Consider the following 14,829-nt stretch of genomic DNA (forward strand, 5'->3'; position numbering starts at 1 on the left):
TATTACAAATAATTATATTCTATCCAGACATCAATAATTAAATATGAATTCTTTCTGTATGGTAGCAGTTTATCATGTTTATTATTGCCTCTTACTGTTGCTTATTTTCTCTCTATGAAAATGGCTAAATTTGTCATAGGAGTGCTAAGTATTAGGTTTACATAAAATAATTTGACTAGCAAGAAACAGTTATTATGTTAGATTACTCAGATTTGATGTGGCTCCGTTAACGTTTTTCTTTATTTTTTCAGGTAATTCTGTTGGTGCTGGAGGTAGTAGAAGGCACACAGGTGGTCTGTTACCATTTTCCTCTGGTACTTGGGGAATTGAGAAAGAAATAGAAAATGTGAAGGGTATCGTTCCAGATCTCAGCAGCGTAAGTTATGCATTTTTCTTACATTTCCTATGAAAAAAGGAACAAGGTATCATTTGTGTTTATATGATATATATTTTTTTAAAGTAACAGTTACTGTTGACTTCTGAAAAATACAGAAAAAGTAAAAAAGTCACTACTGATAATGTTTCAATATGTTTGTAAGTATCTTTCATACAATTATACATTTTCTTGCATTTAAGTATTTAATGACTTGCATTTAGATTAGTCATTTGGAAAGTTCTTTAGCCCAGTGTCCAGTCATTAAATGAAAAAGCAAACGGATCTTTTACGTTGCTCAAACATACTTGTTTTTCATTGTTTCTGTTTTTTCTGTTTCTTAATAGTACCCCGTTTCTCCTGTGCCTGAAGCTTGGTAGTTATTTCGGACTCATACCTATTCATTATGCCCCTTTTTTAGTAATGTTATTACAGTTTTATAAACTGTGATTTGAATTTTGCATGTGGGTTAATTTTTTCTGACTTAGACCCATTTGTCCAGTATTGATTAAAATAATGCTTGGTTTTTTGCTTTATTCTGTGCATCTCTGTTTTGTATGTTAAATATATTTTTAATTTAAATTTTAACTTGTAAAATACATATAACATAAAATTTACTATCTTAATCTTTTTTTTTTTTTTTTTTTTTTTGAGACAGAGTGTCACTCTGTCGCCCAGGCTGGAGTGCAATGGTGCGATCTTAGCTCACTGCAACCTCTGCCTCCCAGGTTCAAGCAATTCTGTCTCAGCCTCCCGAGTAGCTGGGATTACAAGTGCACATCACCACCTGGTTAATTTTTGTATTTTTAGTAGAGATGGAGTTTCACCATGTTGGTTAGGCTGGTCTCAAACTCCTGGCCTCAAGTGATCTGCCTGCCTTGGCTTCCCAAAGTGCTGGGATTACAGGAGTGAGCCACCACGCCTGGCCACTATCTTAATCATTTTTAAGTGTACAGTTCAATAATGTTAAGTACATTTACATTGTACAGCCAATCTTCAGGACTCTTCATCTTGTAAAACTAAAACTTTGCCCATTAAACAACAAACCTCAATTCCCTAAGGCCTTCCAACTCATGGCAACTACCATTCTACTTTCTGTCTCTATGAATTTGCCTACTCTGGGTATGCTCATATAAGTGGAATCATAAAATATTTGGCCTTCTGTGTCTGTCTTATTTTATTAAGCATGAGGTTTTCAAGGTCTGTTCATGTCATAGCATATATCAACATTTCATTCTTTCTTATGGCTGAATAATATTCTATTATATATACCACATTTTATTTATTCCCTCATCCTTCAGTGGACGCTTGGGTGTTTCTGTCTTTTGGCTTTTGAGTGTAATGCTGCTGTGAACATCAGCGTACAAATACCTGTTCGAGTCCTAGCTTTCAGTTTGTTTGGGTATATATGTAGGAGTGAAATTGCTGGGTCGTATGGTAATTCTGTGTTTAATGTTTTGAGGAGTTGCCATAGTGTTTTTCATAGCAGCTGCACCAGTTTACATCCACCAGCAAAACACTAGGATTCCAATTTTTCCACATCCTATTTAACACTCTTTACTTTTTTCCCTTTTTAAATTACAGTTATCCTAATGAGTATGAAGTAGTATCTCGTTGTGGTTTTGATTTGCATTGTCCTGAAGACTAGTGATACTGAACGTCTTTTCATGTATGTCTTCCTTGGGGAAATGTTCATTTAAGGCCTTTGCCCACTTTTTAATTGAGTTTTTTTGTTGTTGTTGAATTGTAGAGTTCTTTATGTCATCTGGATATTAATTCCTTACCAAATGTCTGAATTGTAAATTTTTCTCTCATTCTGTAGATTGTCTTTTACTTTCTTGATATTGTCCTTTAATGTGCAAAAATTTTAAATTATGATGTAATGTGATCTATTTTTATATTACTAGCTGTGCTTTTGTTTTTATGTCTGTGAAATTGTTGTCAAATTCAGTGTCATGAAGATTTTCCTGTTTTCTTCCAAGAGTTTTATAGAGTTAGCTCTTACATTTAGATTGTTGATCTGTGACTTTGTGAGAGAAAAAGAAAAAAGGGAAAAAGAGAAAACAATGGTTGAATTTTTTTATTTTTTATTTTTTATTTTTTTTGGAGACAGAGTCTCTCTCTGTCGCTCAGGCTGGAGTGCAATGGCGCGATCTGGGTTCACTGCAAGCTCCACCTCCTGGGTTCATGCTGTTCTCCTGCCTCAGCCTCCCGAGTAACTGAGACTACAGGCGCCCGCCACTACACCCGGCTAATTTTTTTGTATTTTTAGTAGAGACGAGGTTTCACCGTGTTAGCCAGGATGGTCTCCATCTCCTGACCTCATGATCCACCCGTCTCGGCCTCCTAAAGTGCTAGGATTACAAGCGTGAGCCACCGCGCCCGGCCTGTTGATTTGTTTTGAGTTTATTTTTATATGTGATGTTAGGTAAGGGTCTAACTAACATCATTCTTTTGCATGTGGATATTAAATTTTCTCAGCACTATTTATTAAAAAGGCTGTTCTTTCTTCATTGAATGGTTTTGGCACTTTTATCAGAAATCAATTTATCATGTATGTGAGGGTTTATTTCTGGCTTCTCTGTTCTAGCCCATTGGTCTATTTGTCTGTCTTTTTGACAGCACCAGACTGCTTTAATCACTTGTCTTTGTAGGACGTTGGGAAGTGTTAGTCCTTCAACTTAATTCTTCTCTTTCAAGATTTTTTTGTCTGAGGCCCTTGGCAATTCTATATGAATTTGAGGATCAGCTTTTTCCATTTCTTTAGAAAAGGCTGTTGAAATTTTGAGAGGGATTTTGTTGAATCTGCAGGTCACTTTGGGTAGAATTGATACCTTTGCAATGTTAAGTCTTCATATTCATGAAGACACAGGATGTCTGTCCATTCTTTTAGGTCTTTTGGTCTTCTTTCTTTCAACAGTGTTTTGTAGTTTTCAGTATGTCTTTCACTTCCTTGATTAGATTTATTCTACTTTAGTCTTTTAGATGCTGTTGTGAATGGAATTGCTTTCTTAATTTACAGTTTGGATTGTTTATTGCTGGTGTTTAGAAACATCTGATTTTTTGTGTGCTGATCTTGTACCTTCTAGATTTTTCTCCAGTGTTATCTTCTAGGAGTTTTATAGCTTTGCATTTTACATTGAGGTCTGTGATCCATTTTCAGTTAATTTTTGTGAAAGGTGTAATGTCTTTGTTGAGATTCATTTTTTTGCATGTAAATACCCAATTGTTCCAGCACCATTTGTGAAAAGACTATCTTTGCTTCATCGTGATGCCATTGTTCCTTTGTCAAAGATTAGTTTGGCTATATGTATGTGGGTCAGTTTTCCGAATCTCTGTTCTGCTGATCTGTTTTGGTGACTGCTGTCTTGGTGACTACTGCTTTGTTAAGTAATGAAATTCGACAGTGCCTTCTCTCTTTATTCTTATTTTTCAAGATTGAGTTGGTTGTTCTGGGTCTTTTGTCTCTTTGTGTAAACTTTATTTTTTTTTTAATATTATTTTTTTGTTTGAGACAGAGTCCCTCTCTGTCACCCAGGCTGGAGTGCAGTGGCATGATTTTGGCTCACTGCAACCCCTACCTCCCGAATTCAAGCGATTCTCTCTCCTCAGCCTCCAAGGTAGCTGGGATTACAAGTGTACGCCATTGTGCCCAGCTAATGTTTGTATTTTTAATAGAGATGAGGTTTCACCATGTTGGCCAGACTGGTCTGAAACGTCTAATTTCAAATGATCCACCTGCCTCTGCCTCCCAAAGTGCTGGGACTGCAGGCATGAGCCACCATGCCCAGCCTGTGTAATCTTTAAAATCAGTTTGTCAGTATCTAAATTAAGAACTTGGCTGGGATTTTGATTGGTATTAAATTGAATGTATAGGTGAAGTTGGGAAGAACTGACGTTTTGACAGTGTTGAGTCTTCCTATCCATGAACATTGAATATCTCTCTATTTATTTGATTTTCTTTTATTTCTTTCTCAGAGTTTTGTAGTTTTCTCGCATGTAGATGTTATATATATTTTGTTAGATTTATACCTAACTTATTTCATATATGGGGGTGTTAATGTAGATAGTATTGTTTTAAATTTCAAATTCTACTAGTTCGTTGCTAGTGTATAGGAAAGCAGTTAACATTTATGTAATAAATATGTATGCTGTCATCTTTTATTAGTTCCAGGAATTTTTTTGTCAGTTCTTTTGGATTTTCTGCATAGGTGATCATGTCATTCACAAACAAAAGACAGTTTTTATTTCCTCCCGATCTGTATACATTTTATTTCCTTTTCGTGTCTTAATTGCATTAGCTAGGACTCACAGTATGACGTTGAAAAACAGTGGGGGGAGGAGACGTCCTTGCCTTATTCCTGGTCTTAGTGGAAAGGCTTCTGGCTTCTTACTATTAAGTATGATGTTAGCTAAGGTGTTTTTTAAGGTTTTTTTTAACTTTTATTTTATTTTTATCAAGTTGAGAATGTTTCTCTCTAGTTTACTGGGAATTTTTATCATGAATGGGTGTTGGATTTTTGTCAGTTTTTTTTTTTTTGCATCTATTGATATGATCACATGTTTTTTTGTTTTTTTTTTTTTGTAGTCTGTTGATGTGATAGATTACATTAATTGATTTTTGATTTTTTTTTTTTTTTTTTTGAGACAGAGTCTCGCTATGTCGCCCAGGCTGGAGTGCAGTGGCGTGATCTCGGCTCACTGCAAGTTCCGCCTCCCGGGTTCACGTCACTTTCCTGCCTCAGCCTCCCGAGTAGCTGGGACTACAGGTGCCCGCCACCTCACCCGGCTAATTTTTTGTGTGTGTTTTAGTAGAGACAGGGTTTCACCGTGTTAGCCAGGATGGTGTCGATCTCCTGACCTCGTGATCCGCCCGTCTCGGCCTCCCAAAGTGCTGGGATTACAGGCGTGAGCCACCGCGCCTGGCTGATTTTTGATTGTTGAACTAGGCTTGCATACCTGGGATCTCCTCGGTTATGATGTATAATTCTTTTTATATATTATTTGATTTCCTAATGTTTTGTTGAGGAGTTTTGAATCTGTGTTTATGGGAGAAATTGGTCACTCGTTTTATTTTTTTGTGATGTCTTTAGTTTGGGTATTAGGATGATGCTGACTTCATACAATCTGTTAATAAGTATTCCCTCTGCTATTTTCTGAAAAAGGTTGTAGAGAATTAGTATAATGTTTTCCTTAAATGTTTGGTGGAATTCACTGTTGAACCTATCTGGGCATGGTGTATTCTATTTTGGGAGGGTATTCATTATTGCCTTTATTTCTTTAACAGATAGGGGCCTACTCAAATTATGTTTCTATTGTGTGGGTTTTTTTCTGATAAGAAGAATGTGTATTCTGCTGTTTTTGCATGAAGTATTCCATAGACGTCCATTATATCTAGTTGATTGTTAGTGTGTTCAACTGTGTTCTTATTGAATTTCTTCTCGCTGGATCTGTTTCTGATAGAGGAGTGTTGAGGTCGTCAGTTATGATAGTTGGTTTATCTATTTCTCTTTGTAGTTCTGTTGATTTTTACTACCTGTATGTTGATACTCTCTTGTAGGTGTATACACGTTAAGGATGGTTATGTCTTCCTAGAGAATTGATTCCTCTATATCATTGTAGTAGTAACCCTGCCTCATCTCTGATAACTTTTCCTACTTTGAAGTCTGCTGTGTCTGAAAGCAATATAGCTATTCCTGCTTTCTTTTGATTAGTGTTTTAATGCCATATCTTTCTCCATCCATTTACTTTTAATCTACATATTGGTTTCTTGTAGACATATATACTTAGGTCTTGTGTTTTGATTCTCCTCTGAGAATCTCTTCCAGTTGCTATGTTTGTTTGTTTATTTATTTATTTTTTTGAGGTGGAGTCTTGCTTTGTCGCCAGGCTGGAGTGCAGTGGCGTGATCTCGGCTCACTGCAACCTCCAACTCCCTGGTTCAAGTGTTTCTCTTGCCTCAGCCTCCCGAGTAGCTAGAATTACAGGCACGCACCACCACGCCCAGCTAATTTTTGTATCTTTAGTAGAGATGGGGATTTCACCATGTTGGCCAGGATGGTCTCGATCTCCTGACCTCGTGATCCACCCGCCTTGGCCTTGCAAAGTGCTGGGATTACAGGCGTGAGCCACCGTGCCCGGCCTGTTTATTTTTATTTGTTTATTTTTTTGAGACTGAGTCTCACTCTGTTGCCCAGGCTCTAGTACAGTGGTGCGATCTCAGCTCTCTGCAACCTCCACCTCCTGAGTTCAAGCAATTCTCCTGCCTCAGCCTCCCGAGTAGCTGGGATTACAAGTGTGTGCCGCCCCACCCGGCTATTTTTTTTGTATTTTTAGTAGAGATGGGGTTTCATCACGTTGGCCAGGATGGTCTCGAACTCCTGACCTCAAGTTATCCACCCACCTTGACCTCCCAAAATGCCAGGATTACAGGGGTGACCCACTGCGCCCAGACAGTTGGTGTATTTAGACCATTGACTTTGAAAGTGATTAATTGATGTAGTTGGATTAATGTCTACCATGTTGTTCTTGTTTTTTTTTTTTTCCTATTTTTTTCTTCCAGTCGTATTCTCTTTGTGGTTTTATTTTAAGAATTTATTATTATTATTATTTCTCTTTTGAGACAGGGTCTCTGTTGCTCAGACTGGAGTGCAGTGGCAGAATCGTAGCTCACGACAGCCTCGAACTGCCAGGCTCAAGCGATCCTCCTGCCTCAGCCTTCTGAGTAGTTGGGACAACAGGCACATGTCCCTACACCTGGCTAACTTTTAAATTTTTTGTAGAGCTAGGGTCTTACTATGTTGCCCAGTCTGGTCTTGAGCTCCTGGCCTCAAGGGATTCTCCCACCTTGGCCTCCTAAAATATTGGGATTACAGGGGCCAGCCACTGTGCCTGGCCTCTTTGTGGTCTTAATTCAGCATTTTATGATTGCATTTTCTCTTCATTAGCATATCAGATATAATTCTTTTTCGTCCCACTGTTTTTAGTGGTTGCTCTAGAGTTTGCAATATATATTTACAATTAATCCATATTCACTTTCAGATAACATTATACTGCTTAACAGGTAGTTTGAGTATTGATAATAACAAAATATTCCTAATTCCTCCCTCCCATTCCTTGTATCATTGCTATCATTCATTTCACTTACATATAAGTATATATAAGCATATATGTGTGTCTATATATAGACACACACCCTCACATATATATGCTTATACATACATGTAACCATACATAATTGAATACGTTGTTGCCATTATTTTTCTGAACAATGTGTTATTAGACCAATTAAAAATTAGAAAAATAAAATTTTTGTTTTACCTTTACTTATTCTGTCTTTGATGCTCTTCCTTTCTTTGTAGATTCAAGATTCTGACCTGTGTATTTTTCTTCTCTCAAAATAACTTTTTAAAAAATTTCTTGCAAGGTAGGTCTACTGGCAATAAACACCTTCCATTTTTGCTTGTCTGAGAAAGTATTTCCCTTTCGTGTTTGAAGGATAATTTCTCAGGGTACAGAATTAGAGATTGATGGTTTCTTTCTTTCAGCTCTTTAAAGTAGTTCACTTCACTGCCTTCGTGCTTAGTGGTTTCTGAGGAGACGCCAAATGTCACTCTTTGTTTCTCTGTGCGTGAGGCGATTGTTTTCCTCTCTGGTTTTTCTTCAGGATTTTTTTCTTTATCTTTGATTTTCTGTAGTTTGAAAGTGATATGCTTAGGTGAAGTATTGGTTTTGGCTTTTATTTATTTTTTCCAAGTACAGCCCTATTGCCTTTTTCTTACTTGGTGTTCTGTGAGCTTCCCGGATTTCTGGCTTGTTGTCTGAACTAATTTGGAGAAATTCTCATTCATTAGTGTTGCAGATATTCTGTTGCTTTCTGTTTGTCTTCTCTTTTTGATGTCTCAGTTATGCAGATGTTATACATTCTGTAGTTGTCCTGCAGTTTTTTGAGATCGTTTTTTCATTCTTTGTTGTCTTTGCATTCAGTTTTAAAAGTCCGTCGGCATATCCTGGAGCTCAGAGTCTCTTTCCTGTGCTGTGTCCAGTCTACTAATGAGCCCAGCATAGACGTTCCTCACGTGTTACAGCTTTTGATCTCTGGCGTTTCTTTCTGATTCTTTCTCCCAAGTTCCATTTCTCTGTTTACATTGCCACTCTGTTCTTGCCTGGTGTCTGCTGTATCCATTAGAGCTCTTAGCATATTCATCATAATTGTTTTTGATTTCTGGCCTGAGTATGCCAACATCCCTGCCATATCTGGTTCTGTTGGTTCTGATGCTTGCCTTGTCTCTTCAAACTGTGTTTTTTTGCCGTTTAGTGTGCCTTTTAATTTTTCTTGTTAGCTGGACGTGATGTACCAAGTAAAAGAACTGCTGTAAATAGGCCTTTCCTTATGTTGTGGTAAGATGTTGGGGAGGGAAAGTATTCCGTAATTCTGTGGTTCGGTCTCGGTCTTTCAGTGAGCCTGTGCCTTTAGACTGTGCACTCCACAAGTGTTTCTCAGGTTTTCCTCCCGTTAGGACGGACGGACAGCGAGGCTAGAGGGAGCTGGAGCTGGTATTTTTCCCCAGTCTACTTAGGCGCTGAGGAAACCCCACAGGGTTAGGTTTTCTTGAGGGCGGATCTGAGAACAAAGTGCCCTGTTATATTTCACAATGACCCTTTCTCCTCTCCATACTGGAAGCCCAAGGGGATTTTTCTCCGTTATTTGCTGTGAGAACTTGGTCGTGCTGGAGGTAAAACTCACAAAAGCATGGGACCCACCTGTGACTGGATCCCCTGGAGTTTTTAACTCAGACTTTTCCACACTGAGCCCGCGGCAGTTCCTCAGTTAAAAGTTAGCTGTTCCTTCTCTGCTGCTTGCTGTGGAGGTTTCTGCTTGGGAGTATATCCCCAGTAGGTTAGGACTCTCTGTGTTTGCCTGTCTCTCCCGTTGTAGAGGCAGCAGTTTATCCTGTTACCTTCTCTTACGGATCTACGAAGAGTTGTTGATTTGTCAGTTTGTTCATCTTTTTACTTGTTGTCAGGATGGAGTGGCGACTTCCAAGCCCTTTACACGCAGAACTGGAAGCTAGAAGTTGTAACTGCCTTCTTTATTCAAGATTAAGTTGCTTTACGGATGAGACAGCCAGTTTTCCACATTATGTTTCTTTTTAATCTTTGCAAGTGTTGTATATGAAAAGCAGTTGTCTCGCTTTAAGTGGCATTTGTCATTTTTTTTTTCTATTGGGGTATTTGTATTTTAACTTAATTTTATAAGGTTTTTATGTTATGGAAATATATTGATCTTTATATATGTTTTAGGCTTTAATGTGTGTATGAGCTTCCTAGGTTGCCAGAGCAAATTACCACAGGCATGCCTAAAACAACAGAAATTTATTTCCTCACAGTTACGGAGGCCAAAAGTCTGAAGTCAAGGTGTTAGCAGGTGGTTCTCCCTCCTAAGTCTCTCAGAGGAGAATCCTTCCTGGTTCTCGCAGCTTCTGCTGGCTCCTGGTGTTCCTTGGCTTGTAGCAGCAGCACCACTCACATCTCTCTGTGTGTTCATGCGGCCTTGTCCTCTGTGTCTTTGTCTGAAATTTTCTTCTCTTGTCTCTGATGCAGACATTGGTCATTGTGACCAATTCAGTATGGTCTTGTCTCAAGATCTTTAAGTTAATTACATCTGTAAAGACTTTGTTTTAGAATAATATCACAGTTTATAGTTACCAGGCTTACGGCTTGGATATATCTTTTTGAGGGGACACAATTCAGGACATTAGAGTGTTATACTTAGAAGATGTTATTCACTGAAGAATAAAAGACAATCCATCTGTATTTTTTCCTAGTATTTTTATATCTAAGTCTTTAAGTCATCTGCAATTTGTTTTGATGTTTGTTTATTTATTTTATTTATTTATTTTTTGAGACGAAGTCTTGCTCTTATCCCCCAGGCTGGAGTGCAGTGGCGGAATCTTGGCTCTCTGCAACCTCTGCCTCCCGTGTTCAAGTGATTCTCTTGCCTCAGCCTCCAGAGTAGCTGGGATTACAGGCGCCTGCCACCACACCTAGCTAATTTTCGTATTTTTAGTAGAGATGGGGTTTCACCATATTGGCCAGGCTGGTCTTGAACCCCTGATCTCAGGTGATCCGCCTGGCTTGGCCTCCCAAAGTGCTGGGATTACAGGTGTGAGCCACCACGCCTGGCCTTGATGTTTATTTTTATATAATAAGTTGGCAAAGCACCCAGTTAATAAATGGTGGCACTAGGATTTGAACCTATGTCTTTCTTATTCGAAAGTCATCATTTATTTAGAATGACCTCCTTTTAGTGTTGTAACTTTCGGAAACTGTGCCTTATCAGGTTGTTCTTATTGCTTGTCTTATTATAGCAGAAAGGACTGCTGTTAATAAGTTTCACTGGCATGTGATACCGTGGTGGCAGCCAAACGTCCACAAACAGTATTGAAGACACTTGAGCCCCTTTTCAGCAGTTGTTATTGTCGGAAAGAATAAGAAGTGCCGCTTGGAAAAATGTTTTGGAGAGCATAGTTTGAAGGCACTGGATAAATTTGCTCTGTCTGATACAAATTTTATTGGACTGGCCAGGGACATTTGTAGTATAAATTGCTTCACTTCTATTAAAAGATATTAATATCAAGGGCTGTTTATCCATATTAATTTTATGAGGCTAGTCACACTAATATAGGCTTACCATGTTTGTAGAGACTTTTATTGGTAATGATAAAAGTTGAGCTGACAACGTTTCTATCATCCTGTAATGTAATGCACACATAGAGCCCACTTTTGGTATGTAAATCTCTTGATGTGTTTCCGATGACCACATCACAAAGTCTGGTTTTGGTAAGTTTCTTATCAATGGTTCATATATTCACATATAGTCTAGAATACAGTGAATACTGTGTGTTCTGTTCCTTCATATAATAAACATTTTGTATCAACTGTATAATTTTTCTCATAAATTTAAAAATAAGTTATAAAAAGCAAGACTTACTGTTGTTCTGTGAAGAAATCTGATTTTTTTTTTTTTTTAAAGGAAAGTACAAGTAAAGATGTTCTGGTGAAGACCCTCAGGGCTACTGACCTGAAACTTAACTCTGATAATTTTCATGATGCAAATGCCAATAGAGGTGGTTTTGACCCGACTGACCCTGTAAAACAGGGGGTGGAGTGTCCTCATCAAAATAAGACAGTTTTGCACATGGATGGATGTTTAGACGCTGAGACTCCTACAGTGTCCATTCAAGAAGATGTGGATGTAGCCTCTTTGAAGCCTATTAGTGACAGTGGAATTAATTTCAGTGATGCCCTTTGGTCACCAACTTGTGAAAGGCGAACATGTGAATGTCACGAGTCCATCGAAAAGAATAAAGACAGTAAGTGGACTTCTAAAAAAATAGACTGAAAGAAATAAATGTTCGTACATCTTAATAGGATATATTTTCATGTGAAACGTGCCAGTCTTTCCTATTGAAATATTTTAGTGTTTTATAGTTTAAACAAAATTTTAAGTCTGCTAGTACAGGGAGGATTGCTCAGAAGTGGTGTCTTTTCTCAGAGATGTAGTGAGAACGTACCTTTCTAGCCAAGTCTTTTCCTTTATTCCTCATTCTCCATTATAGATTTTTGTGAGTCAGGCTGGCTGGCCTTCCATCAAAGAGATACTTTTCTTTTGGGGAAGTGGTTTTTCCTTTTCCTAACTAGCTTTGGCAGACTTCAGTACTGTTGGTAACTAAGGTAGTCATCTAAATTTAAAAAAAATTGAGAATGTTTTATCATTTTAGTTGTTACATGTGTCATTTGATATTTTGGGAATTTTATTTTTCAGAAGCAGATCTCCCACAGAGTGTGGTCTATCAAAATGAAGAGGGTAGGTGGGTCACAGACCTCGCCTATTACACATCTTTTAATAGCAAACAAAATTTAAATATGTCTCTAAGTGATGAGATGAATGAAGACTTCAGATCTGGTTGTAAGTATATGGATAAACGTTTATTATAACATTTTCACTGTTTCTGATCTTTCTAAGATTACTCTCTATATGTTGGTCAGTCACATCAGATCCCTTCTGGACTATCACTGGATTCTGGAAGCGCTTCACTTGTTTTTATAGGACCTCAGGTTTTAGCCAGTCTTAATCATTGTAGAATGAGCCGAGCCATTTCCTTAAGCAAAGCCAATGAGTGAGAATAGCATTTGTATACGGCTGTGTAGACACCTTAGTATTGCAGGGCTGGAAGGGACTTCAGGTTTTGCCTGTCCCTTTAAAATTTCTGACCCGAGCAAAGGAAATGTGCTGATAAATCAGCAGTTACAAAAACCAGTCCATGAAAGGTAGAAGGTGTGGTAGAAATGATGGAAGAAAAGTAACCAAAAAGATAATGAAATCTCAAGGGATAAAAGCGTTAACAGAAGCAGTTAGGTTGTTGATCAGCATCATCCCTGACAGTGAATATAGAAAGTGGTTTAGGTCTACACGACGCCAGGTCACGGGATTTGGAGCCGCAGCCTGTGAAGATGTTGTGCCGCAGCCCTCAGGGCTGAGCTCTGCTGTAACTGGAAGGAGCCGCGCTGCTTGTGGGCCTGTCAAGCCTGGCCTTATTGTTCATAGGCTTGCGCCAGAGGAAGAAATTTTCCCACTTACTGCTTGTACTAAGCTTCTTTCAAAAAGTCTCCTGATGTGGAATTACAGCAATAAATGAGGTAGTATGCCAGTCCTTAACTGCTTATCAGCCCAGAATGATGAGACAGGAATGCAGTACACAGTCATCAGCATCGTGAGAAACTCAAACCAAAAGCAATGGAATTCAGAGAAGAAACAAACGTTGCGTGAGTAGGTAGCAAAAGAATAGGAAGCCACTTTTGAGGTAGAGTTTTCACAGGTAATCCTTTGGGGGCATGAGAAATTTCAAATGGAGAGAAAGCCCAGTTTGGAAGGGAATGAGATGGTGAAGTGTGGGCATGTTTGAGAAGGTGCATGGTCCAGTGTGGCCAGCCTGTATGTCAGGATAAAGGGAGGGTGGCCAGAGGCTAGGAGGTGAAGCTGGAGAGGTCAGTGGGCCAGGAGTGGATTGAGACCATGCCCAGGATTGAGGATTGTCTGTAAAGCATCTGGACTCGTTGCTTGTGGAACTTGCTGGGCGAGTCTTCTTTTGGCAGTCAGGGTCATTTGGGAGAGTTCTTAGGATGTTGTCGAAATCTAGGTGTCCCAGTGAAAATGAAAAGAATAGCTAATGAAAGACGCAGAAGTAAAATGGTTAGGATTTGATGGCTGGATCTCAGGGGATGGTAGAGAGGCAGGAAGAGAGGAGGGTCTGTGGTCTGAGTTACCTGGGGCAATGGCGATACTGTTACCTGAGGCAGAGAGTCAGAAGAACGTGTAGATTTTGGGTGATTGCGGTTTGAGGCAGAAGTAGTCATTAGTGGAAATAGGGGTCAGAAGTGTGAAGCTGAGTTGCAGTTAGGACTTACTCAATGATATCTTGATCTAAAAATGATGGTGCAGACTGAATGGTGGATATTTATCACCTAAAAGATCATGGAATTCTCATGTGTTGATGGTGGGAGTGTAAATTGGTACAGCCATTTTGGAAACCTGTTTGGCAGTGTCTTGTAAAGGTGAACTTGATGAACTTCATACTTTATGACCTAATAATTCTGTACCTGAGTACATACACAGCAGAATAGGGTGTACATATTCACCAAAAGACATACTAGAATGTTTATAGCAGCACTATTTGTATCAGCCCCGAATTCTCAAATTCGCATTAGCAGTGGAAGTTTCCAAGTCGCTGCGGAACCACCCTCCCCTCCCCCAGCCGTAGAATGGATTATGTTTATTCATACCCTGGAATATTAGGTTGCAGTGGGAATGAGATGTGAAGCTACATGCAACAGCATTGGATGAATCTCAGTAACGTGGAATGACATGAAGCTGACTGAGAACGCAGACTCTGTAATTCTATTTGTGTACAGCTTGGCAGTGCAGTCCTGCAGAGCCAGCCGCAGGGCAGTGGTTACATGTGGATGGGGAGGTAGCATGAGAAGCAGGTGGTTTGGGTACTGACAGTGTTATGCTTCTTAATCTGTGCTGTTGGCTACGCAGATGTGTTCAGATTGTGAAAATTCCTTGAGCTGTACACTTCACCTATCGTAAAAAGTTTTTAAAAATTAGCAATCAAACTGAGAATAAAAGATTTGTAATTCATATTATAGGTTTAGAGCCCATTCTCCTAATATATAAACAGTTCTAATAAACAATAAGAAAAAGACCAACTACCTCAAAATTGGAAACAATTTATAGAAAAAGAAAAATGGTTGTTAAATGTACAACAAAAAATGTTCATTTTTACTCATGGAAAGAAATGCAGTGTAAATCCACCCAGTCATAGTATTTTTCAGTTACTTCCTTGGTAGTGATCCAAAAGTTTGGTAATAAAACTGTCTTAGCAAAGATG

The 14,829-nt window shown here is 38.7% G+C and overlaps 1 protein-coding gene across 11 annotated transcripts in view; it reads left to right on the top strand.

Moving 5' to 3' along the window:
* The window catches only part of LOC105478933 (centrosomal protein 192), a 144,056-nt gene that overhangs the window by 33,660 nt on the left and 95,567 nt on the right, over positions 1-14,829 (top strand). For all 11 annotated transcript variants that reach the window (XR_011617172.1, XR_011617173.1, XM_011736671.3 and 8 more), the window contains 3 exons: positions 252-376; positions 11,409-11,748; positions 12,201-12,344. Coding sequence is in view for 9 of the 11 variants with exons in the window: in XM_011736671.3 (XP_011734973.2) it covers positions 252-376; positions 11,409-11,748; positions 12,201-12,344 (609 nt within the window). In the remaining 2 variants the exon portion in view is untranslated. The remainder of the gene's footprint in view (positions 1-251; positions 377-11,408; positions 11,749-12,200; positions 12,345-14,829) is intronic.

Source organism: Macaca nemestrina, chromosome 19 (assembly GCF_043159975.1).
Source record: "Macaca nemestrina isolate mMacNem1 chromosome 19, mMacNem.hap1, whole genome shotgun sequence".
NCBI classification, from domain to species: Eukaryota; Metazoa; Chordata; class Mammalia; order Primates; family Cercopithecidae; genus Macaca; species Macaca nemestrina.